The sequence below is a fragment of the Ornithorhynchus anatinus genome, chromosome 2, assembly GCF_004115215.2.
Source record: "Ornithorhynchus anatinus isolate Pmale09 chromosome 2, mOrnAna1.pri.v4, whole genome shotgun sequence".
NCBI classification, from domain to species: Eukaryota; Metazoa; Chordata; class Mammalia; order Monotremata; family Ornithorhynchidae; genus Ornithorhynchus; species Ornithorhynchus anatinus.
The window spans coordinates 22,836,801-22,860,361 of NC_041729.1; the positions used below are offsets into that span (position 1 = coordinate 22,836,801).

General features: G+C 43.9%; 1 protein-coding gene and 1 non-coding gene across 4 annotated transcripts in view; both read right to left on the minus strand.

Annotated features, from left to right (window-relative positions):
* Nucleotides 1-1,860: 1,860 nt before the first annotated feature.
* RAB36 (RAB36, member RAS oncogene family) overlaps nucleotides 1,861-23,561 on the minus strand; it is a 32,022-nt gene continuing 10,321 nt past the window's right edge. For 2 of the 3 annotated variants that reach the window (XM_001509603.3, XM_029058257.2), the window contains exons 4-12: nucleotides 22,678-22,743; nucleotides 16,059-16,160; nucleotides 11,774-11,838; nucleotides 10,802-10,853; nucleotides 7,395-7,476; nucleotides 5,107-5,197; nucleotides 4,104-4,223; nucleotides 3,881-3,966; nucleotides 1,861-3,044 (exon numbers count right to left, since the gene is read on the minus strand). In XM_001509603.3, coding sequence (XP_001509653.1) covers nucleotides 3,902-3,966; nucleotides 4,104-4,223; nucleotides 5,107-5,197; nucleotides 7,395-7,476; nucleotides 10,802-10,853; nucleotides 11,774-11,838; nucleotides 16,059-16,160; nucleotides 22,678-22,743 — 643 coding nt within the window. In that variant the 3' untranslated portion in view covers nucleotides 1,861-3,044; nucleotides 3,881-3,901. The remainder of the gene's footprint in view (nucleotides 3,045-3,880; nucleotides 3,967-4,103; nucleotides 4,224-5,106; nucleotides 5,198-7,394; nucleotides 7,477-10,801; nucleotides 10,854-11,773; nucleotides 11,839-16,058; nucleotides 16,161-22,677; nucleotides 22,744-23,561) is intronic. The other variant, XM_029058258.1, reaches the window with a different exon arrangement.
* On the minus strand, nucleotides 6,440-6,576 carry LOC114809903. Its single transcript, XR_003757674.1, has one exon. It is a non-coding gene; the product is annotated as a small nucleolar RNA SNORA7 (small nucleolar RNA).

Consider the following 23,561-nt stretch of genomic DNA (forward strand, 5'->3'; position numbering starts at 1 on the left):
AATATTCAGTGTTGTAGCTTTTAGTTCACTTTTGTTTTTTTTCAACCCAGATCACTTGGATGAATTGATTCTTTGAAACCCCAGGTATAAGTATGTAGGACAATCAGGCCACGAGTTTAATAGTGTTAATTCCTAATCCAAGGGCAGATTTGGCAATCTCCTCTAAGCAAGGGGCATCGGTGTCCTAGGACAGTGGGGTAGATACGAGATAAGCAGGTACCGCGTGGAACTCACAGACGCGGAACTCACAGACTAAGTAGGAACCCAGACCAAATAATGGGAACGAAAAGACTGTCAGTTTCCAGAATAAATAGATTTCAGTCCTAAAACTGCTGATATCAGTTGCGGTAAATTGAGAAAGTACATGGTGCTGAAAAGGTGGGGGTTTTTTTCTCTTATGTAGGACCGTAATCTTTTTCACCCAGACTTTTTCATCTAGTCAGAGGTGAATGGAGGTGTGGAATTAACTTGTAACGGTGATATTGTAAAGGACTTACTATGTGCCGAACACTGTACTGAATTACTCCTCACCTCCATTCACCTCTGTCAATCGATCAGTGGCATTTATTGAGCGCTTACTGTGTGCACAGCACTGTACTAAGTGCTTGGGAGAGCACAACAGAATTAACAGACACATTCCCTGACCATAATAACTATGAGAACCAAATTCCCCAAGTATTGCCTGAAATAACCTCTGACCTTCAGTCACATCCATCCATTCATCCATCACTCCACTCCTCCACCTTGTGCTTCACAACATCTATAGCCACTTAGTTCCGGCTGACATTATCGCTCCCGTCTCCTCTCCAGCCAGCACTGGTATGCCGACCTAAACTGATTTCCAGGTTCAAACTCCTCCAATCCACAGGTCATTGGGTTATTGTAATTAGCTTTGTTATTATTTAACATGAAGTGATAGTGGCGCTGAAAAGAAGTCAGATGACTTCTACAAAGTGTTTATCTCCCCTATCCCTCCCCTTCCTTACTTATGTACCTCTCCTTAAACTCTTGTACTTCCCTCAACCTGTAATTTAGTACCTGGCAAGCTTCTCGAGAGCAGGGATGGGACCTACTAACTTTATTATAATCTCCCAAGCGCTTAGTACAGTCCCCTGCCCAGAGTAGATGCTCAATAAGTGCTACTGACTCCTTGATCCATCATAATGGTTAGGAATGGTTACTTTTCCCTCACTATTCCTACCTTTCCATAGAGTGAGCCACTATGGATCTATGCCCATGCATTTATCAGAGTTTCCTAAAGCACTGACAGTTTCAGCCCGTAAAAATTTCTGCGGGAATAAATTCCTGCTCACCATCTGCTACGTAAAAAAGCATTTCCTTTTGAGATGTTGAACTCTATAAGCTTGTTGTGGGCAGGGAAAGGGTCTAACCAGCTCTGTTATACTGTATTCTTCCAAGCTCTTAGTACAGTGCTCTGCACACCATAAGCACTCGATAAATATCATTGAATGACTGATCATTACACTGCTGCTGCTAAGTACCACCACTAGGAATCTTCCTGTCATTTGCTTGTATGCAAGTTGTTACTGAGGTTATACATGTCTTGTAGTAATAATAATAAGAATTTTTAATAGTATTTGTTAAGCACTATTTGTCAAACACTGTGGGGTGGATATCAGACATAGTCCCTGCCCCACACAGGGCTCACAGACTAAAGGATCAGTGTTATAATTCAGAAACTGACACGTGTGGTAACATCACCACATGATCCTAAGATCAAAAACCCACAAGCTAGCTGATCTATACCCATGAAACAATTATCACGGGAAGAGTGATCTAAGTCAATTCATTAAAACAACAGTCATCCCTTAGCAGAAACTAGAAAGATTTACCCGCAGCTCGAGTTTTGCAAGAGTCTTTATCTGAGTATACTTTACCTCACCCTGACCTCACCCCCGTCAAACACGCCAACTCCTCCAGGTGCTGTGAGAAACTGACCCAGCTTTAATCATATGATTTTTCTGGCTCCTGCACAGGTGACTGATTCTGGAAGGCGAGGATTTAGCCTGCCTTCAGTTTTGCTGGATCCAGTATTAATACAAAGATAAACTCTTCCCAGCCACCAACGTTAATTAGTCGTGTTAGGGATTTCATAAAGTTGATGAAGCCTAATCGACCGTTAGGGATCATAGGAGGGAGGCTGCAGGAGTCCTGTGTGATAAGGTCAGGTCGGTAAAATTGACGGTTATTTTTTCCCAACCTGACTACGCTCAACTGTGCGATCTCTCAGGCGTTTTCTCAGAGCCATTCCAGTAGAAACGTGCAACTCTTTTAGTACTTCGGGATGTCTAAAAGGCAGAAATCAGAAATCAAGCCAACCTACAAAGCTGTACCTGGGACGGCCATAGGCATCGAGTGAATGGACTGCGTCAGCAATCAGAGCAATCCAAAAGAAACTTATAAATTGCTGCGGGTGGACCCCTACACATGATGCCTGTTCTTATGGACGGGTGACCCGGAATACTTAGCCACGAGAAGTAAAATGGGGGTAAAGGTCTGTCTAAAGAAAATCAGTTCTTCAGTGTAACCAGTGAAGTACAACAGATACCTCTGAATTTCCTCTCTGGAAATGGGTCAAAGATCCTAGATGGTAGACATCCTGTTTGCTAGTATTGGTGGGCTGTTTGGGTTGTCCGTGTGGAGGTGGGGTGGGAGAAGCAGAGGCGTAACGAGGCTGGCTTCTTCTTCTTCTTCATTCTCCCTCTGCTGCCCTTGCTCTCCACCTCAGGGCTGGCGGGGTGTATCCCCGGCACAGTAATGCACATTCCAAGCCTGGGAAAACACAGTAGCGGCCTGGCTGAGGATTTGGGACTCCAGATTCTGCTCCTGGGACGTCTCCTTGGTAACGTCAAGGAATCTTTTCCACGACGTGGGAGTTCTTATTGTATGAGGGTCTATTACCCCACTTCAGAGTATCATAAATATTTTTGTGATTTGATTTTTCCGTCGTTAAATGATTTTCCTTTTCTCTTGACATTTGCTTTCTTTTAGATTCTCCTCTGTTCAATACAATCTGCATCCCTCTGGGAGAAAAAAAGAAGTGAACCAGATGAAATGCTGAAGGTCTTAAAACAATGTTATTCAACGTCACTATCAAGGAGAAGAGAAAGTATTGGCAAAAGGGTTAAAGTAAATGAATTTGCTTTGTGATGAGTCAGATCAGGTGAATGGAAACGTTTCTCGGTGTAGAGCATAGTATTAGGCTATTTCTAGAAACATGGTAGCTGGAAGCTGAAACTTCCATGGCATCACAGAGTCGGAAGGGGTCTGGAGCGATTCGAAAGCAATTTAACGCTCCCTCCTACTTTCTACTTGAGCCTCTACTATCCATCGGTGGGACTGAAATTACTTTTAAAAGAGTGAAAATGTTTTTAAATATTAATTTTTCCCAAGAGTCCCAAGGACAAATAGGACTAGTGATATGAAGGCCTAGGAAACCCTGGGGAAGATGGGCTTCCAAATTTGCATGAGGCACCTGGATTACACAGGTGTCGTGCCTCCGATCAAATCTACCAAACCCTAAGTAGGAAGGGTTGAATTATGAACCAACATGGCACTGCATCCTCTATGATCGACATCTGCCAGTCCCATGATACAATCTTTAAGCTTTAGGAAAGACTGCTAATAGCTCCTCAGCCGGAAAACAGCCTCAGAGAAAGTGTGGCCGGAAGCGCCTATCAATTCTTGGCGATACATTTCCCCTTCAGCTGTCTCACTCTTCAGAGATAACTTGACTTTGACTTTCTTAGAAGGAATGGCTCCAGAACTTTCTCCTCCTCAAGTCGGGCTCTATGTCTCCGGTCACCTAACCCAAAAAATTTACAAATCACGTTCCACACAAAGCGGAGGTAAATCGAACCTCTCAGCAATGAGTTTCCAGCTAACAGCAACCGAGACTGGCATGGCCGCTGCTCTCCTGGGTCTCCGCTGAGCTCCCTTCTATTTCTGTAAGAAGAAAAATCAAAAGTGATTTGATGCACCTTATCACCTGACGGGGAGTAAACCTTTGAAAATCGACATGTCCCCCTCCTTAGTCCCCTAACCCAGAAAAATAATCACGGGATACAGAATATGGAACATACTGATGAAGTTTCCTTCTCCGATCTGAGTCCGGCAGCTATCTCTCTTCTCCAGTTCCTGCAGCACGGATTGCTCAAATGTCAAAGCAGCGACTCGGAAAAAAAATTTTTTCACGTTTTCCCCTGGGGAATAACAGGGAAACCTTAATACCATAATGATGATGATAATAATGGTTAAGCGCTTACTATGTGCTAGGCACTTTTCCAAGTGATGACAAGAATAATCAGATTGGATACGGTCCCTGTCCACACGGGGCTCACCGTCTTAATCCCTATTTTCAGATGAAAGAACTGAGGCACAGAGAAGTTAAGTGACTTGCCGAAGGTCACACAGCAGACAAGTGGAGGAGCCGGGATTAGAACCCACGACCTCTGACTCCCAGGCCCGTGCTCTATCCACTAGGCCACTATTGGATATGTGTGTTGGGGGTGGGGAGGAGGGCTGGCGGGGGATGGGGCAGGGATACGCCAACACATTCTGTGTCCACACGCGTGGACCATGCCATTGTTTCAGATTATAATTTTTTTTATGGTATTTATTAAGCGCTTACCATGTGCAGACACTGTACTAAGCGCTAGGATAGATGCAAACTAATCAGGTTGGACACGGTCCTTGTCCCAGATGGGGCTCAAAGTTTTATTCCCCATTTTACAGATGAGGTAACTGAGACAAACAAAAGTTAATCATTTGCCCCAAGTCACTCATGAGGCAAGTGGCAGAACTGGGATTAGAACCCAGTCCTCTGACTCCCGGGCCCATGTTTTCTACCATCAGAATACTGATTTCAAGAATTTTTCACTGCACAGATTATGATCTAATAGACTACCTAGAACATCGTGGGTAATGAAACTTCAAAAGAAACTTCAACACACAGTTGGTGCCGAGTATTCTTTGAGAAGAATGAATTTCACATCTTTCAAAATGTATATTGCTTAACGTTGGCCCTGCCAAGTGATGCTAGCTGGTAACGCTCCCGCGCATCTCCAGGTAGAATTTCTAACGAACCTGTCTTGGCTGAAACTGACCAGTATTCAGCCTGCATCTCACTGGCCACCCGGATGGCATCCGCTTCAGTTCTCTCACAAACAGCACCTGACTGGAAAAAACAGCAGGAAATTACATCGCCTGTAGCACAGAGCTGATACGATCTGTCCTTAAAGGTAAGCAAGGACTTGGTAGATTCCCATATTAACAGACCTCCAGCTTTCAGCTGTGCCTTTATCCTCATTTCTCTGACCTCATCCAAGGAGAAAGTGCGTATGTGAAATCCTGATGGCAATCGACCAGGAATTTCAGGGAGGAGGTGAACATAACTATGGCTGCTATTCTGCTGCACAAGGCTATAGGAACAGAAAGCCAGTTACGGAATTTTTAAAAATCTGGTTTCCCCTGCATGATCCAGGGTCTTAAAAAAAATGGTTCATATGAGATAAACTGCTAATCTGTGATCAACAAAAGACTTTCCACATCTCATCTGGCAAGAAGGAGATCATTAGTGACCTCTGAGAGGGCAGTTTCTGTGGAGTAGCGGGGATGGATCTCTTCTGTTTTATTATTCTGCAGATTTGTCCTGGGCAACCCTGACAAGTGCAAGTGCCTGTTTCACCCTGGCAAAATTTTCATTGCGTCATCATCACTGATCCCTACCAAGCACCTACCGAGGGCAAAACATTGTATTGATTGCTTGGGAAAGCACAACGGATGACAGACACCCATTCCCTGGCCTCAGGGAACATATAAGGACTCAGTCGGCTAAGTATAAGTTAAGAATTCTTTGTGACGGGGAAGGTTCTAGAAACTACTAATTCACATCCTGGGTACACAGTAGACACGTTGTACTGTATTCTGGCAGGTCTTTCCTGTCGTCACATACCGCATCTCTTTACGGCCTCAGGGGCCCGGGGAGTCGCAAGAACAAAAGATCATTAGAAATACTATAAAGGGCGAGACCAGTGTCCATCTTTTACGGCATGAGGTTTCTGATTGCGGCACTAAAGGATGCTAGAAGGAACATTCTGATGGCTGCTCTCCTTGGTCTCCAATGAATGTACGGTATTTTTTTTAAATCGTATTTGTTAAGCGCTTACTCTGTGTCAGACACAGTGCTAAGCACTGGGGTCTCGTCTTATGCCGACGAGTCGTGTCTGACCCATAGCGACACCAAGGACACCTTTCTCCCCGTAGACCCCGCTCTCCATCTGCGACTGTAGTGGATCCATAGAGTTTTCCTGGTAAAAATACGGAAGTGGTTTACCACTGCCTCCTTCCGCGCAGTAAACTCGAGACTCCGCCCTCGACTCGCTCCCGTGCCACTGCTGCCCAGCGTGGGTGAGTTCTGACTTGTAGCAGATTCCTTCCACTTGCTAGTCACTGGCCAAGCTAGGAATGGAATGGACAGGCCTCTGCTTGACTCTCCCTCCCATAGCCAAGACTGGTAGAGTACTGGAAACTCTCCAAGTGCGACCCTGAGAGGGGAAGCACTGGGATAGATACAAGATAATTGGACACAGTCCATGTCCCACGTGGGACTCACAGCTTAATCCCCATTTTACAGATGAGGTAACTGGGGCACGGAGAAGTTAAATGACCTGCCCAAGGTCACCCAGCAGACAAATGGCAGAGCCGGGATTAGATTATTTACTGAGTGTCCACTATGTGCAGGGTTCTGCACTAGATGCTGCTAATATATGATTTGTAATGCTGATGGCGATATGGAGAATTAAAAGGACACTACGAGTCACAGCCCTCAGAGAATTTATGTTCTAATACAGAATAGAGGGAAAACACAAGTACTCAAACAAAAACATACCCAAAGCACAAAATAATAATAATAATAATAATAATGTTGGTATCTGTTAAGCGCTTACTATGTGCCGAGCACTGTTCTAAGCGCTGGGGTAGACACAGGGGAATCAGGTTGTCCCACGTGGGGCTCACAGTCTTCATCCTCATTTTACAGATGAGGTAACTGAGGCACCGAGAAGTGAAGTGACTTGCCCAAAGTCACACAGCTGACAAGTGGCCGAGCCGGGATGCGAACTCATGACCTCTGGCTCCAAAGCCCGTGCTCTTTTCACTGAGCCACGCTGCTTCTCTGAAAGCCTAACTATGTAAAAGACACTGAAAGAGTTCACAGAAGCACATAAATATATAATTTCCATCACAACCCTCAACACTCAAAATGATGGTAAACACAATTTTCAACATGGTTAGTCCATTCTTCTCCTGGATTACAACTGCCAGCTAATTATAACCAACTGGGGATAATCCTTCAGAAACAAATTTACACTCACCAATAAATCTTTCTTTGTTCCAACTAGAAATTTAAGGCTGGAATCTGGCTCGTTCTCCCTTAATGCATCTTCTAACCACTGCCTGGAACACAGATGGGGAAGAGTGATCAAAGTGATGAGATGGAGAGAAATCTGGAGCAGGGGAGAACAAGGAAAAACAGAAATGACTGCCAGGGAGTAGTGAGAAAAAGAGGAAGGATACAGCTAAATGAAGGGGCCATAGAAAAGATAAAAAGGGGCCACAGAAAAGAGTTTTGCAAAGGCAAACTACAAAGGCAACTATAAGAAAAGAGAATGAAATAGAACCTTCTTTCTAATAGTCCTCTTCCCTCTTGTCTTATGCCGTCGAGTCGTTTCCGACCCATACGACACCACGGACACATCTCTCCCAGAACGCCCCGCTCTCCATCTGCAATTGTTCTGGTAGTGTATCCATAGAGTTTTCTTGGTAAAAATACGGAAGGGGTTTACCGTTGCCTCCTTCCGCACAGTAAACTTGAGTCTCTGCCTTCAACTCTCTCACCCAGGCCGCTGCTGCCCAGCACTGGTGAATTTTGCCTTGTAGCAGATTGCCTTCCACTTGCTAGCCACTAGCCCAAGCTAGGAATGGAATGGGTTTGCGTCTGCTTGACTCTCCCTCCCGGAGCCGAGACCGGCAGAGTATATGTGTAGATAGGTACGCATTTCTTATTTTATTATTCTATTGATTTTATTAGTGATTTGCATATATCTATAATTCTATTTATTTATACTGATGCTATTGATGCCTGTCTACTTGTTTGGTTTTGTTGTCTGTCTCCCCTCTTCTAGACTGTGAGCCCATTGTTGGGTAGGGATTGTCTCTATCTGTTGTCAAATTGTACTTTCCAAGCGCTTAGTATAGGGCTCTGCACACAGTAAGCACTCAATAAATACGATTGAATGAATGAATGGAGTACTGGAAACTCTCCAGGTGCGACCCTGAGAGGGGCCTCTTCCCTCACAGGATTTGAAGTCAAATGTGAAAATCTCTAAACTTCCCTCTTTGGCCCGAGAGGTCCTAGATCAGCCATTTAGTTCCCTTTGATGCCTCCTTTTGGAACTGGAGCCCAGGACTAATTAGAGTACCTACCCATTTAGGGATGTGTTGATGTCAAATTATTCACACAAAGATGGGTCTAAGGCTAATTAATAATAACGTTGGTATTTGTTAAGTGCTTACTATGTGCAGAGCACTGTTCTAAGCCCTGGGGGAGATCCAGGGTCATCAGGTGGTCCCACGTGAGGCTCACAGTTAATCCCCATTTTCCAGATGAGGGAACTGAGGCACGGGAAATGAAGTGACTTACCCACAGTCACACAGCTGACAAGTGGCAGAGCTGGGATTCGAACCCATGACCTCTGACTCCCAAGCCCGGGCTCTTGCCACTGAGCCACGCTGCTTCGCGATAGAACTGATACGCAAGACCACAGTAGAAAGAGAAAAGCAGAGGTTGAATACCAAAGAGAAGCAGCTTGGCCCAGCGGATAGACCACGGGCTTCAGAGTCAGAAGGATCTGGGTCCTAAACCCAGCTCTACCTCGTGCCTGCTGTGCAACCCTGGGCAAGTCACTTAACTTCTCTCTGCCTCAGTTATCTCGTCTGTAAAATAGGGATTAAAACTGTGAGCTCTCTGGGGGATATGGACTGTGTCCAACCTGACTAGCTTGTATCTACTCCTGTGTGCCTGGCACAAAGTAAGTATTTGGCAAATACCATCAGACAAAAATGCAGTTAAAAAAGGGTCCTTCTGAAGGCCCGTTTGCTGAAGTTAATCTAGGTGCTCCTTCCATGTCAGGTTTTAAATCTCCCAATCACTGGGTGTCTTCTTGGGAGATGCCGATCCCTGGTCAAAAGAACTATTTCCCTTCCAGAGCACAGACATCCTGGTCTTATCTTAAGCTGTATCTTCTACCACAATCTCTACTAAGGCTGGAGAAAGTTCAGAGAAGGGCCATCAAGCATGATCAGAGGCATGGAATGGCTTCTGAATGAGGATAGACAGAAAAGAATTAGACTTCAGCCTGGGAAAGGAAAGGCTGAGAGGGGATGTCACTGAAGTTTACAAATTCATGACGGGTTTGGACAGGGTAGATATGGACTTGTGTTTCACCAAATCCCTCAGCTTCGGGTCACGGGAGTAACCTCTGAGGCATAAATGGTTTCTATCAGTCGACAAAAGGAAACACCTCTTTGCATTGCAGATATTATGGAATTAATTCCCAGGGACAGTTATGCAGGTAGAAATTACCAATAGGCTCAAGAAGGATTTGGATAAATTTATGGATGAGAGATGCATACTGGATTATCAGAGGAATAGGTTGGAGATTTTAAAGCGATTTATCTCTGACCGTGCAGTCAGGTGTCAGGGAGGGCAGCAATCGAATGGTTTCCTAAGCATCCTTTGGTGTCATTATAATAATAATGTTGGTATGGGTTAAGCGCTTACTATGCGCAGAGCACTGTTCTAAGCGCTGGGGGAGATATAGGGTAATCAGGTGGTTCCACGTGAGGCTCACAGTCTTAATCCCCATTTTCCAGATGAAGTAACTGAGGTCCAGAGAAGTGAAGTGACTTGCCCACAGTCACACAGCTGTCAAGTGGCAGATCCAGAATTCAAACCCATTACCTCTGACTCCCAAGCCCGGGTTCTTTCCACTGAGCCACGCGAGCACTAACCTGGATGTTACCCTGGACTAACCCAGTAAAGCAGTGTGGCCTAGTGGATAGAGCATGGGCGTGGGAGTCAGAATGACCTGGGTTTTAATCCCAGCTCCACCACTTGTCTGCTGCTGTGTGACCCTAGACAAATCACTTAACTTCTTTGTGCCTCAGTTACCTCATCTGTAAAAAGGGGATTGAGACTGTGAGCCCCTTGTAGGACTGAGTCTGTGTCCAACCTGATTAGCTTGCATCTACCCCAGCACTTAGTACAGTGCCTGGCACATAGTAAGCACTTAATAAACACAATTATTATTATTATTACTATATATGTTCTTAAACTGGAGTAGGATGTTGCATAAAGTTGGGTGGTTGGCAATTATCTAATGAATCTGAAGAATAATTTAAAGGCAATAATTCAGGGGAAAAAAGTCTCATTTGCCTTAGTTATCTGGGTAATTCGTGTTGCTACCTGATATATCTATATAATGAAGTCTGAGAAGACCTGACCAGGAAGTATGGCGGATATTTAAGTCATCAGAAAGCGATTAAGAGGGATAAAAAATCTAGGAAAAACAGGCTTTCAAACAATCCCATCTCAGAGCTTGGTAAATAATCCGTTCACAATTTCCTGGATACAGATGGTAAATCCTAATTCCAAATTTCGTCTCGGGCTGCGGACTACCAACTAAGCCCTCCAAGGGGTAACAGAAATCCAGAGACTTACTTGGTATGTTCCAAGGTCTGGATATCAGCCAGATCAAATGCTGTTATAATAACTGCAAAAACACAAGGGGCAAAAATAAACAGAACACTGATGTTAATTAAGAAAGTAAACGGTTTCATTCTACCACTTTAGTTAAGAAAAAGTGCCATATTGTATGGCAGTCCTTGTTCTAGACAGGAGGAACTGCAGCGAAGGAAACAAGTAGGCCAGTTCTATCATCCGGGGAACAGTAGTTTGTATCTGAGATAGTTTTCCTCATGAGAATCTTAGTTTCAGGGGGAATGAAGGGGCAGTGGATAGGTGGAGAGGAGGATGCAAAGAGAAACAAAGGAGAGAGACGATCCACTCAGTCCTGCCATAGTAAGGGCTTAATAAATATCATCACTTTTATTCTTCTTCTTCTTCTTATTATTATTATTAAAACACCCTTCCACAACACGCTTTGGCTAGAAAACATTGGCTGAATTGGGAATATTCTTTGAACATTGCAAGCCTGTAACGACGCAGTACAGGAAATTGAGAAGCAGCGTGGCTCTGGCAAAGAGCAGAAAGTCAGAGGATGTAGGTTTTGACCCTGGCTGAGCCACTTGTCTGCTGCGTGACTCGGGCAAGTCTCTTAACTTCTCTGTGCTTCAGTTTCTCATCTGTAAAATGGGGGTGAAGATTATGAGCCCTTTGTGGGACAGTGACTGTTTCCAACCCGATTATCTTGTATCCACGCCAGCGTTTAGTACAGTCGCGTGCATGTGTGCGGCATCGGACACTGTGACTATTACAAAGTGAGTTCTCCTTAACGAGGAGTTCTGCAAGAACACAACTCTCGTCTAACAGGAGAACTGAGTGTACCTGGACTTGGAGTTTTCTCTGCTAAAAGGGAAGCTCCTGAGACAAATGGTTCAAACTGTCAACAGCAATAAAAGGTTCGGATCTTCAGAAATTAATTGAATTCTGGCAGTGAACGGTTTGGCTTACCTTGGGCACCCCTGTAATAAGAGGATGCGATGCACTTGAATTTTTCTTGCCCTGCTGTGTCCCAACTGTGCAGGGACAAGAAAGAAAAAAAAAATTTCAGGTCCAACATACCCAAGGTGCCTGGGAAAATGAGTTAATTAAGCAGTGGTTGATAGAGATTAAAGAATAAAGTGATATTAGGGATATTAGGGAAGTGCTTCTATGGTATTGCCATCTGTTACCAGTGGACTGCTGTTACATCCTACTCCTTTTTCTTATGGTATTTGTTAAGCACTTACTATGTGCCAGGCACCGAACTAAGCCCTGGGGTAGATACAAGCTAGTCAGGTTGGACCCAGGCCCTGTCCCACGTGGGGCTCACAGTGTTAATCCCCATTTTACAGCAGAGGTAAATGAGGCACAGAGAAGTGAAGTGACTTGCCTAAGGTCACAGAGCAGACACTTGGCGGAGCCAGAATTAGAAGCCAGGTCCTTTTGACTCCCAGGTCTGTGCTCTATCCACTAGGCCACACCTTTTAATACCTCATTTGTAATGTGGATAACAGGTTTCACTGATTGGGAGCAAGAAGCCCCTCTCTTACCTTGCCAAAAATGATGACAAACCTGGATGAGTGATATGGTTATTTTACTATCATCTGTCTTATTTTTAAATGTGCCTTTTTTTGATTAATCTCACTTGAAATATTCTAAAGCTCCAGGCTAATTCCCTCCCCATTTCCATTCATCCCCAAAGTTTCCCAAGCAATGTAACCTCTGAAAATTATGTATATATCTGTAATTTATTTATTTATGTTTGTATATTAATGCTGTCTCCCCCTCTAGACTGTGAGCTCATTGTGGGCAGGGAATGAATCTGTTTGTTGTTGTAGTGTACCCTCCCAAGCGCTTAGTACAGTGCTTTGCACACAATAAATTCTCAATAAATACGACTGGATGAATGAAAATGTCCAGCTTTGCCACGGATGGAAAAGCAGGTCATTTCTTTCTAGAGTTCTTTCCTACCAAGTGTTACAAACTATCTTTCAAGATGGCTTGGTTCCCCCTGTCAGACCTGTACCATCAACCCCCAACCTTGGATCGCCTCTTTAGTTCACTTCGTCCATTCCTGCACTCATTGCCAAGGAGGATTTTGGGCAGAAATCCAGGTACCAGTTTAACTCCACCCTCCTCAAATTCATCCTGACTCCCCTCTGCTCAGCAACATGCCTTCTCTTCCCTTGACTCCCATACCCACTGTCCACACGAACTATTCCAGACTTAACTCCCTCTGGGAACCCCTCTTGCAACTCCTCCCGCTCTTGTTCCTACTAAATTTTGCCAATTCCTTTGTTGATAAAATTAACACCATTAAGCCTGACTCCTTAGCCCTTCCCTCCCAGCCCTACCTCCCAGCTCCCTTCTCTTCCCTCATCCACTCTCTTGTTTTTCTTGGCTGTCGCCCCACCGCTTTCAAAACCTTCTCTTTTCACCTGTACCTCCTACCTCACCTCTTCACATCTTATAAAGACTCTTGCATCCACTCTTCTTCCCTCCCTGACTGCTACTGTCAATCAAAACACTTTATGATGGCTCCTTCCCTTCTGTCTTCAAACACAGCCATATTTCTCCTCTCCTAAAAAAAAAATTCTCAACCCACTGAACCATCCAGCTACTGCACCATCTCCTTGGTCCCATTCCCATCCAAACTCTTTGAATGGATTGCATACACCTGCTGGATCCCCTTCCCCTCCTCTAATTCCCTTTATCAGCTGGCTTTTGCCCATTTCGCTCCTCTAAGACCACTGGACCGCATGACTCTGCCTAATCTCACACACTCTACTCCCTCCTAATCCTCCTTGACCTCTTGGCTGCCTTCAACACTGTGAATCACTCTCTTCGGCTGCAAACACTATCTAATCTTGATTTTTCTGACACAATCCTCTTCTGGTTCGCCTCCTACCTCTCTGGCCAATCCTTCTCAGCCACTTTTGCCAACTCTTCTCCTCTTTTCCACTTCCAAGTGTGGATTTCCTTCAAGATTCATGACCTCCTGCTCACACCCTCCCCTTCGCACAGAATTCTTTCTTGCTTAACACTATTCTCCCCATCTTCAAAGCCCTTCTGAAATCACATCTCCAGGAGGACTTCCCCCATTAATCTTTCAGTCAATCTACCATGTATATTTACTGAGTGTTTCCTGTGTGCAGAACATTGTACCAAGCACTTGGGAGGGTATAATACAACAGAGTTGGTAAACATGTTCCCTGCCCACAGTGAGCTTAAAGGGGGAGGTGAACACTAATATAAATAAATTATAGATAAAAAGTGCGGTGAATAAAGGATGCAAATCTAAATGCATGAGGGACACAGATGGGAGTGGGACAAGAGGAAATGCGGGTTTAGCGGGAAAGGGCTCTTGGAGGAGATGTGATTTTGATAAGGTTTCGAATGTGGGGAGAGTTATCAAATGCAGATATGAAAGGGGAGGGAGTTCCAGGTCAGAGACAGGTCGTAAGCAAGGGGTTAGCAGTGAGGTAGATGAACTCGAAGGTATAAAAAGCAGGTTGGCATTAAAAGAGTGAAGTGTGTGGGACCAGGTTGTAGTAGGAGAGCAGCGATATAAGGTAGGAGGGGGCAAGGTGATTAAGCGGTAAGGAGTTTCTGTTTGAGGTGGAGGTCGATGGGCAATTACAGGAGGTTCTTGAGGAGAGGGGAAAAATGGACAGAACATTTCTGTAGAAAAATGGTCTGGGCAGCAGAGTGAAGTATGGAACGGAGTGGGGAGAGACAGGAGGCTGGGAGGTCAGCAAAGAGGCTGATGCAGTAATCCAGGCAGGATAGGATTAATATTTGAATTAACATGACAGCAGTTTGGTTCAGGGGAAATGGCGGATTTTAGCAATGTCGTGGAGGTTGAACTGAATTGAATGTGTGGGTTGAGTGAACAAATACCGTAATTATTATTATTCCATTTTTTTAAAGGTATTTGTTAAGCACTTACTATGTGCCAGGCACTGTACCAAGGATAGGAGTGGACACAAGCAAGTCGGGTTAGACACAGTCCCACCTGGGGCTCAAGGTTTTAATCTTCATTTTACAGAGGAGGTAACTGAGGCACAGAGAAGTGATGTGACTTACCTAAGGCCCACAGCAGACAACTGGCAGACCCAGGATTAGAACACACAACTTTCTGACTCCCAAACTTGTGTTTCATCCACTATGCCATGCTGCTTCTTGAGGGCGGGGATCATGCCTACTAATTTTATTGTAATCTCCCAAACATTTAATTCACCTTGTGGAAATCAATCAATCAATGGTATTTGAAGGTCATGGGTTCAAATCCCAGCTCCTCCATTTGTCTGCTGTGTGACCTTGGGCAAGTCACTTCACTTCTCTGTGCTTCAGTTACCTCATCTGTAAAATGGGGATTGAGACTGTGAGCCCCACGTGGGACAGGAACTGTGTCCAACTCGATTTGCACGTATCCACCCCAGTGCTCGGTAAAGTGCCGGGCACATAGTAAGCGCTTAACAAATACCGTCATTATTATTATTATTATTGAGCACTTGCTTTGTACAGAGCACTGTACTAAGCACTTGGGAGAGTACACCACAACAGAATTAGCGGACACACTAAGCCCATAACGAGCTTTCAGTCTAGAGGGACAGAGCGGCCGCCCACTAAATATTACTGATTAGTTGATCAGTAATTAATTGGAGGAAAGAGATATAGACATCTTAGATTCAGACCTTTGCAGCCGTATATGGCATTGAGGAAGTTGGTTTATAGCTATTATTGGGTCCCATAAGCATTAACTTTTTTTTAATGACATTTGCTAAGCACTTACTATGTGCCAGGCACTCTATTAAATGCTGCGGTGGATTCAAGCTAATCAGAATGGACACTGTCCAGGTCCCACTTGAGGCTCATTTTGCAGATAACTTTGGAAATATCTATATTGGAAAATATTGTTTGATCCAATAGCTCAACATAAACACTGTTAAGTAGGTGCTCCTAGAGCTGAACCAATTATTTGGAATTAACAGTGGGCTACTGAATGTAGGGAGCTGATTCCTAACATTTACACTAAAAATCCACTTGTCATTTAGTAGATTTTAGGGGCCCTCTTCCATTGTTATTCCTTACCTGCAGGCCCCTAATTCACAATCTGAAGACTGAGGTGAAATGCCCCTTGAGCTCTGGAAAAATCATGGCAAATCCACAGATTTTCCATAGTATTATGTGAGTTTGGCTCAAGCAGTATGATGTATAAGAAAGTACAGCCCATTACAGAATTCCAACTTACATCTGAAGGCTATAAGGTATTCCAGCTATTTCAAATCTTTCGATTTCAAAATCCACTCCTATCGTTGCTTTGTAGTCTCGGTCAAAAGTGTCTTTACAAAACCTGCAAAAGAAAGACGCTTTTAGGTAAATCTTGTAGCCGACCTGTCCCTTTATCTTCAGAGTTACCAAGTCTTACTATTATGCTGCTGCTACATAAAATAGACACTGAAACAAAAAGGAAAAAAGACAGAGCATGTGTTATTTTTCATTTGATAAAGCTTTTGATAAATGTTTTTTGTGGATATGTGTATGTACAGGAAGAACTTTGGAGCAATCAGCGTTCCAGTGCCTGGGCATGTAAGTATTGTCTTCTCCTGAACTGAAATGTTCGGTACTTGAAGCATCTGTCCTTGTTTTTAAATTTGCCTCTTGATATCCCAATTTTCTAAAACCTATGCTTATGGAAAATGGCTCTCTTCCTGATTTCTGGGGGTCAAACTGGTCTATCTGTGGCTGTTATTCAAACCGAGTCTGCTTTTTTTCTACACTGATTCAGGCTGTGCTTCATTATTATTATTATTATTTTAAATGGTATTTTGTTAAGCACTTCTTATGTGCTGCACAGTGTAATAATAATAATTGTGGTATTTGTTAAGCACTGTTTTAAGCGCTGGGGGGGGGGAGGATACAAGGTGATCAGGTTGTCCCATACGGGGCTCACAGTCTTCATCCCCATTTTACAGATGAGGTAACTGAGGCCCAGAGAAGTTAAGTGACTTGCCCACAGTCACACAGCTGACAAGTGGCAGAGCCAGGATTCTGACCTCTGACTCCCAAGCCCGGGATCTTTCCACTGAGCCACACTGCTTCCCTCACAAAGCACTGGGGTAGATACCAGCTAGTCTGTTTGCACACAGTCCCCGTCTCGCAATAGGGTTCGTGGTCTTTATCCCCATTTTCCAGATGAGGTAACTGAGGTACAGAGAAATGAAGTGACTTGTCCGAGGTCACACGGCAGACAAGTGGCAGAATCCAGACTAGAACCCAGGTCCTTCTGACTCCCAGGCCCGTGCTCTATCCACTAGACCACGCTACTAGTTTTTACGTCTTATGCCTTTACGTCTTTATGTCTTTAACGTGTTTGTTTAGCGTATGGAAGCTGCTGGGGCATCCAGCTACATCATGCATTCTTCTCAGATGTCCCTTCTAGAAAACTGTACCTCCGTGAGAATTGGCTCAGCGCTGGTGAACTGTGTTTCAAGAGCAGAGCGTTGGTGATCCTCTCTTGCTGTCTGATACTGATTATGGCTTACGGTGATGCTGGCGAAACTCCCCGAGCAGACAAATCAATTAATCGATACCATTTATTGAGTGCTTACTGTGTGCGCAACGCCTTACTTGTTTCCATGTCTGTCTCCCCCTTCTAGACTGTGAGCCCATTGTTGGGTAGGGACTGTCTCTATTTGTTGCCGAATTGTACTTTCCAAGCGCTTAGTACAGTGCTCTGCACACAGTAAGCGCTCAATGATAACGATTGAATGAATGAATGAACTGCATTAAGCACTTGGGAGAGCACAAGGTAGTAGAGTTGGAAGACGCGTTTCCTTGCCACAAGGAGGGCAGTTTAGAGACAGAGAGAGCCACTTGTCAGCTCTGTGACCTTGGGCAGGTCACGTCACTTCTCTGCTCCTCAGTTACCTCAACGGCAAAATGGGGATTAAGACTGTGAGTCCACATAGGACATCCTATTACCATGCATCTACCCCAGCGCTTAGAACAGTGCTTGGCACATAGTAAATGCTTAACAAATACCATCGTCGTCATCATCATCACTTAACTTCTCTGTGCCTACGTTACCTCATCTGTAAAATAGAGATTAAGACTGTAAGCCCCATGTGGTACAAAGTGATTACCTTGTATCCACCAGAGGGTTTAGAACAATGCTTGACACATAGTAAGCACTCATCATCATTATCATTATTATTTTTATGGATTCTAATCCCAGCTCTGCCACTTCCGCTGTGTGACCTTAGGCAAGCCACTTCACTTTTCTGTGTCTCAGTCACCTTATCTGTAAATGGGGATTAACACTGTGAGCCCACTCCCCCGATTAGACTGTAAGCCCATCAATGGGCAGGGACTGTGTCTGTTGCCGATTTGTACATTCCAAGCGCTTAGTACAGTGCTCTGCACATAGTAAGCGCTCAATAAATACTATTGAATGAATGAATATGGGTCAGGTACTGCATCCAACCTGATTTGCTTGAATCTACCCCAGCATCAGTAGAGTGCCTGGCATGTCGTAAGCGCTTAATAACCACAAAAAAATAAACAGGAGAGATGGCAGAGTATAAAGATATGTATGTAAGTCTTGTGAGGCTGATGGTGGGGTGAAGAGAAAGTGCTTAAGGGATTCAGACCCAAATACACAGGCAACACAGAAGAGAGAGCAAGGCTCCATGACTCAACTGCTGTATGACCTTGGGCAATTCACTTCACTTCTCTGTGCCTCAGTTACCTTATCTGTAAAATGGGGATTGATACTGTGAGCCCCACATGGGACAGGGAAGGTGTCCAACTTGATTTTCTTCTATCCACCTCGGCGAAAGGTACAGTGCCTGACACATTGTAAGTAATTAAATACCATCATCATCATCATAGGGAAAATAAGGGCTCAGTCAGGGAAGGCCTCTTGGAGGAGATGTGACTTTAGGTTTTTTATGTTTTTGGTGGAAGTCCAGATCCCAGAGTCACAAAGAAGGTTGGAGACCACTTAGCTTTGAACGGATTCACTTTCGAATGAAGCCTAATGCTTTGTGATGACCAAACTCTGCCCAGCAATCTCTTTAACCACATGCTATCCTTCTTGGTTCTATTTTCTACCTTTTTGTTCTATTGGATAGTGTACTAACAAAGTAGCAGATTCCAGTAATAATATTAAATTATATTACACCTCTGTGTGTGTGGTAGGGGTGTTTCTCTGGTGTGGGTAAGTTCACATCCCCGGTTTTCTCCGGGGAAGCTGACGGTGCTGCCCCAAATCAGTGAAATGTTTCATAGTCACCAATCAGTGGCATTTATTGAGGGCTTACTGGGTGCAGAGCACTGTACTAAGCACACTGGAGTGTACAATACAACAGAATTGGTAAATATGTTCCCTGCCCACAAAGAGCTGACAGTCTAAAGGGGGAGACAGACATTCATATTAATAAATTATGGATATTAACATTAGCATGCCATATCTCCAGTAGACTGGCCAAAGCCTTTTCAAAGATGCTCAGCTGAGTTAGAGGAGTTTTCCAGTGGATTGGAAATACCACCAGTTCCACCAAAACATGGTGGTTGGAGTCTTGAAGAATTTCACATTCACAATAGCTTGGTCATACGCAAACCACTGATTCCAACTCCGCTTGAGGTTGTATTAAGACAAACACATGTTGTCAGAAGAAAACATCCTAAGTGTTTAGTGATTACATATATTAAGGTGAGATTTTCCGTATACTCTAGTACCAGCTTCTAAGTCCCTCCTTGGACAGCTTGAATTAGACTGGAACTATTTATTCAGGCAGCCCCTCTTTATTCTAACAGAGATGGGGAAAGGGTGAGGAGGACACCGTCGATTCTGACTGGGCTGGATATATCCTCTTAGAATGGATTTAGGATTTTAGTGAACTTATTAGAGCAGCTAAATACGCTTAAAAGTCGCCAGGACCAAATTTCCTGATGACGTCAAATGGTTTCGAAAGATTTACAAAGAGAGTATTGTTTAGAAGTATGTGGCACACCTTTATTTGTGGTGCTGTAGTGATCTGAAGCCACCCTGGGATTCAGAGAGAGCAGAGTTGAAAAGAATAGATATTAACCAATTACTGTTGGAATGCAACATACTAAACAGAGGATCCAAACAAAGTATAAAAGCTGGCGAGGGACCTAAGAAGATAAGATGGGAAAACTTAACCACAACCCTTATGTCTGTAGAATGGGGAGAATAAAACCTTTTTGTCCAGAGAGGCTATAGGAGTCTGGGGGACAATTAGTTTCATTATATATATATATATATATATATATATATATATATATGCATATTTATATATTTAGCTTTGAACAGATTCACTTTCGAATGAAGCCTAATGCCTTGTGATGACCAAACTCTGCCCAACAATCTCTTTAACCACATGCTGTCCTTCTTGGTTCTATTTCCTACCTTTTTGTTTTACTGGATAGTGTACTAACAAAGTAGCAGATTCCAGTAATAATATTAAATTGTGTTACACCTGGGTGTGTGTGGTAGGGGTGTTTCTCTGGTGTGGGTAAGTTCATATATATATATATATATGATATAACATATATAAGTTCATATATATCTATGCATATATGTATATATGAGGATTAAATTCCATAAGAACAATTCTAAAGTTTACCAGGTGTCAAAAGGAAACAGTGACAGGAGTGGTGAGAGAAGCCATTTAGGAAATACATTTGTTAAATAGAAATGGAGGGCTGATTTGTATCTCCCAGGTAGAAACGTTAAAAATAGAGACGCTCAATTAGAACATACAAGCGCCGCCTTATGGGGGTCCAAATTGTCATCGCAAAACGGGATGGGTTAAGTTTGGAGACCTCCTGTGCGGCTCTGACTGTAAGCTCGTTACGATCAGGGAACGTGTCCGCTAATTCTGTTGTACTGTACTCTCCCAAGTGCTCAGTACAGTGTTCTGCATATAGTAAGCACTCGACAAATATGATTGATTGACTGACTGATATGGATGGACAGTCTGCCTAAGCAGCGTGGCTCAGTGGAAAGAGTCCGGGCTTGGGAGTCAGAAGTCATGCGTTCGAATCCCGGCTCTGCCACTCGTCAGCTGTGTGACCGTGGGCAAGTCACTTCACTTCTCTGTGCCTCAGTTACCTCATCAGTAAAGTGGGGATTAAGACTGTGAGCCTCACGTAGGACAACCTGATTATCCTGTATCTCCCCCAGCGCTTAGAACAGTGCTCTGCACATAGTAAGCGCTTCACAAATACCAACATTATTATTATTATTATCTGGGTCAGAGCAGGAACAAAATTCAGAGCCCGTTCAGACCTTTGATTTCTTATCTTGGGAGCCAACTTGACCGTGAAATGACCACCAAGACGAACTATAGCCCTCTCTCAAATAGGCACCCTAGATTTGGGGGCTGGGTCCAAAATTGCCCTGAGGGTCACGGGACTATTGAAGTTCAGAACACAATTTAGTCAAATTATTTATCTATTCATATCGATGTCTGTCTCCCCCTCTAGAGTGAAAGCTCATTATGGGCGGAGAACGTAACGGCTAATTGTGTTGTACTGTACCAGCGTGGCCTAGTGGAAAGAGCACGGGCTTGGGAGTCAGAGGTCATGGGTTCGAATCCCGGCCCCACCACTTGTCAGCTGTGTCACTTTGGGCAAGCCTCTTAAGTTCTCGGTGCCTCAGTTCCCTCATCTGTAAAATGGGGATTAACACTGTGAGCCCTACGTGGGACAACCTGATTACCTTGTATCTACCCCAGCATTTAGAACAGTGTTTGACACATAGCAAGCGCTTAACAAATACCATCATCATCATCATCAACTGCTGTTGCAACAAATCTTCCATCAGCTCATGGTGACTTTAAGTTCCTTGTGGGAAGTAAGCACTAAATAAATAGAGTGATTGACTGACCGAATCTTGTCTACCAACTCTTTTGTACTGTATTTTCCCAAGCAATTAGTAAAGTGTTCTGCACACGGCAAGCACTCAGTAAATAAAGCGACTGGTTGACTGATTCACCGGGTCAAGGAAACTGTAATAGGAGAACTAAGTGACAGTAATATGCTCCTCTGGACAATCCTCCGGGAAACTGAGGGAAGATGTGTTTGAGGAAAGATCTTGAAACAGGGACTCTAGCGATGACAGGAAGATGTTCAGACTGCATCTTACTCTCAGAAGAATCAACTGAATTTTAACATATTCTCTAAAAATCAAGAGGAATAGAATTCAGGTTTCAATTCAAGATAGACTCCCACTGAGGAGCGAATGGGATTCAGTTTTAAAGGAATTTAAGGCAAACATGGGACACCAAAATCATATTCAAGGTGAAGGGTAACATACTTGCCCAGAAAAGTGTGCACACCCAAATGTAGTAAGATGTATGGAAACTTAAAAACTTAAAAAGTGGGAGGCAGCTTAATCTAATGGAAAAAAAAGAGTCAGAGATTCAAGAAACCTTGCTATTAATCCCAGTTCCTCTGGTTTCTAGGTGACTTTGGAAAAGTCACTTATAATGTTGGTATTTGTTAAGTGCTTATTATGTGCAGAGCACTGTTCTAAGCGCTGGGGTATACAGGGTAATCAGGTTGTCCCACATTAGGCTCACAGTCTTAATCCCCATTTTACAGATGAGGGAACTGAGGCACAGAGAAGTTAAGTGACTTGCCCACTGTCACACAGCTAAGTGGCAGAGGCGGGAGCCATCCTGGGCCTCAGTTTCCCCATCTTAAAAATGTGAATCGCAGTATCTGCCTCACCCTACATAACAAAGATTTCATGAGGATAAAATCAATGGAAGCGCTTTGGGAAAATAAGACGTGCTCTACCAATTTAAGCATTATCATTAGCATTCTTTTTGAGGTACCTGTTGATAAGGCTGGTTTTCCCAACACACAGATCTCCAACTACAACGACTTTTGATACTTTCAACCTGAAGGAAAAATACGGAATTATTCTGTATTCGTTTCAATAAGCATACACACACATTCACTGTATATCCAATTGTACTTAGTACTTCTACGTGGAATGTTGGAGATTTAATATAGAAAAGAAAGCATGTAAATGACGTTCCATGGGTAAATACATCATCGTTTAGAACCTGGGATGGCAAATTCATTCATTCCTTCAATTGTATTTATTGAGCGCCCTGCCCACAACGAGCTCACAGTCCAGAGTGGGGAAGACGGACAGCAGAACAAGTAAGCCCGTCAAAGGGCGGGGACTGTCTCGATCTGTTACCTATTTGTACATTCCAAGCGCTTAGTACAGTGCTCTGCACATAGTAAGCGCTCAATAAATACTATTGAATGAATAAATAAAATGACAGATCTGTACAGAAGTGCTTTGGGGCTGGGAGCGGCGAAGAGTCCTGGACGTTTTTCATCTCCTCCTGCAACTGCCGTTAACAGTGACCAGGAAGTGATTTCATTGCATCTAATTAGTGAGTCAGACAAACCCTCAGAAAATATCAAGGCTGGGGCAGTTGGCAGAGGTAGCCAAGAAGTTTGGGGATTGGGTCACGTACTGAAGCCCCCCTATTTGCCGTATCGTTTTTCCTGGAATAGAATCCTTACCGCCGAAGGTCATGGGGCTACCCAAACCTAACCCCATATGACCTAGCCCAATAGGAAGCAGCCTGGCCTCATGGATACAGCGCAGGCCTGGGAGTCCGAAGGACCTGGGTTCTAATCCCGGCTCTGCCACCTGGCTGCTGTGTGACCTTGGATAAGTCACTTCACTTCTCTGCGC